General features: G+C 61.2%; 1 protein-coding gene across 1 annotated transcript in view; it reads right to left on the bottom strand.

Moving 5' to 3' along the window:
- The window catches only part of TAF6 (TATA-box binding protein associated factor 6), a gene marked incomplete at both ends in the record, with an annotated part of 15,186 nt that extends 13,325 nt beyond the window's left edge, over nt 1-1,861 (bottom strand). The window contains 3 exons of the mRNA XM_014962086.1: nt 42-147; nt 973-1,050; nt 1,719-1,861. Of these exons, the coding sequence (XP_014817572.1) occupies nt 42-147; nt 973-1,050; nt 1,719-1,861 (327 nt within the window). The remainder of the gene's footprint in view (nt 1-41; nt 148-972; nt 1,051-1,718) is intronic.
- Nucleotides 1,862-2,343: the final 482 nt, after the last annotated feature.

The following is a 2,343-nucleotide window of genomic DNA, read 5'->3' as shown; positions in this document are numbered from 1 at the left end:
GGGAGGTGACACCGGTGTCCCCAGAGCGTCCCTGGGGTCACTCACGTATTTCTCCAGGTAGAGGGTGGGGTTGTCCATCAGCGCCTTCACCATCCGCATCAGGTAGATGAGGAGAGCCAGGTTGTTCTGCACCACGTTGACGCGGACCTGGGGACAAGAGGGGACACTTGGTGGCACTTGGGGACACTTGGGGACACCTGGTGGCACTTGGGGACACTGTGGGGGGACACAGGAGGGACATGGAGGACACGTGAAGGATGTGGAGGGACACAAGGAGCCACGTTCTACACCACGTTGACGTGGACCTGGAGACAGAGGGGACATCGGGGACATTGGGGACACTTGGTGGCACTTGGGAACACTTGGGGACACCTGTTGGCACTTGGGGACGTGGAGGGACACTTGGGGACATGGAAGGGGTGACACACAAGGGGACACGGGGACAGCCCCAGGTGGGGACGCAGGGGGAGGTGGTGGTTTCCATCCCACGTCGTGATGATGGGGACGAGTTGGTGGCACTTGGGGACACATGGGGACACTTGGTGGCACTTGGGGACACGTGGGGACACTTGGGGACACCTGGTGGCACTTGGGGACATGTGGGGGGACACAGGAGGGACATGGAGGACACGTGAAGGACATGGAGGGACACAAGGAGCCACGTTCTACACCACGTTGACGTGGACCTGGGGACAGAGGGGACATCGGGGACGTTGGGGACACCTGGTGGCACTTGGGGACACCTGGTGGCACTTGGGGACGTGGAGGGACACTTGGGGACATGGAAAGGGGTGACACACAAGGGGACACGGGGACAGCCCCAGGTGGGGACGCAGGGGGAGGTGGTGGCTCCCATCCCACGTCGTGATGATGGGGACGAGTTGGTGGCACTTGGGGACACTTGGTGGCACTTGGGGACACGTGGGGACACTTGGGGACATCGAAGGGGACATCAAGGTGGGGGGGACTCACCCCCTCGGAGATGAAGGTGCTGAATCGCGGCAGCATCTGGTAGAGGCCGGGGTCGGTGGCGATGCTCTGCAGGGCCTCCTGCGTGGGGACACGGGGATGTCACCAAGGGGGGGGACAGGGGACACCCCGGGGGGGTTGGGGACACTTGGGGACATTTGGGGACATGGTGGGGGACACCAGGACCCCATAACTACGTGAAAGACACAAGGAGAGCGAGAGAAGAAGACGTCGTTGAGGTGGAACCATCTCAAGACCAAGGGCCACCTCAACCTGAAAGGCCTTGGGGACACCGGGGATGTCCCCAAAGGTGGGGTTGGGGACATTTGGGACATTGGGGACATTTGGGGACACTGGGGGGGGACACCAGGACCCCATAACTACGTGGGGGATGGGACAAGAGGGGGAAACCACCAACCCAGAAGAACACCTTTGAGGTGGAACCATCTGAAGACCAAGGGCCACCTCAACTTGAAGGGCCTTGGGGACACCGGGGATGTCCCCAATGTCTCCAAAGGGGGGGTTGGGGACATTGGGGACATTTGGGGACATGGTGGGGGGACACCAAGACCCCATAACTACGTAGGGAATAGGACAAGGGGACATCGTTGAGGTGGAACCACGTTGAGATGGAACCACCTCAAGACCAAGGGCCACCTCAACCTGAAGGGCCTTGGGGACAACGGGGATGTCCCCAAAGGTGGGGTTGGGGACACTGGGGACACTTGGGGACATTTGGGGACACTGACGGCGCGTTTGGCCTCGCAGGAGCCCACGCAGGCCTCGGTGATCTCCTTGTAGTAAAGCTGCTGCTCCACCGAGAGCTCGTGGACGCTGCGGGGCTTGAGACGCAACGGGGTCCCCTCCAGGAGGGGGGTCTTCTTCTCCTTCCCTGGGGACAACAAGGACAATGTCACCCAAACCCCCTGAGATGCCACCAAGGGGCCACGAAACCCCCTGAGATGCCACCAAGGGGCCACCAAACCCTCCTGAGATGCCACCACGGAGCCACCGAACCCTCCTGAGATGCCACCACGGAGCCACCAAACCCCATGAGATGCCACCATGGAGCCACCAAACCCCCAAAGATGACAGCATGGAGCCACCAAACCCCCCTGAGATGCCACCATGGAGCCACTAAACCTGGAGCCACCAAACCCCTCGAGATGCCACCAAGGGGCCACCAAACCCCCCTGAGATGCCCAACAACCCCCCATGGACCCACTGTGGATCTTCAAGACCCCATAGATGCCCCATAACCACCTTCAACGCCCCATAGACGCCCCCAAACACCCCATAGATGCCCCACAACCACCTTCAGGGCTCCATAGATGCCCCCAAACACCCCATAGATGCTCCTCCAACCCCCCCAAT

The sequence above is a fragment of the Calidris pugnax genome, unplaced genomic scaffold (genome assembly GCF_001431845.1).
Source record: "Calidris pugnax isolate Ruff unplaced genomic scaffold, ASM143184v1 scaffold1262, whole genome shotgun sequence".
Lineage (NCBI taxonomy): Eukaryota > Metazoa > Chordata > Aves > Charadriiformes > Scolopacidae > Calidris > Calidris pugnax.
Note: the sequence above shows the minus strand (reverse complement) of the source record. Positions and strands in the feature narration are given on the sequence as shown.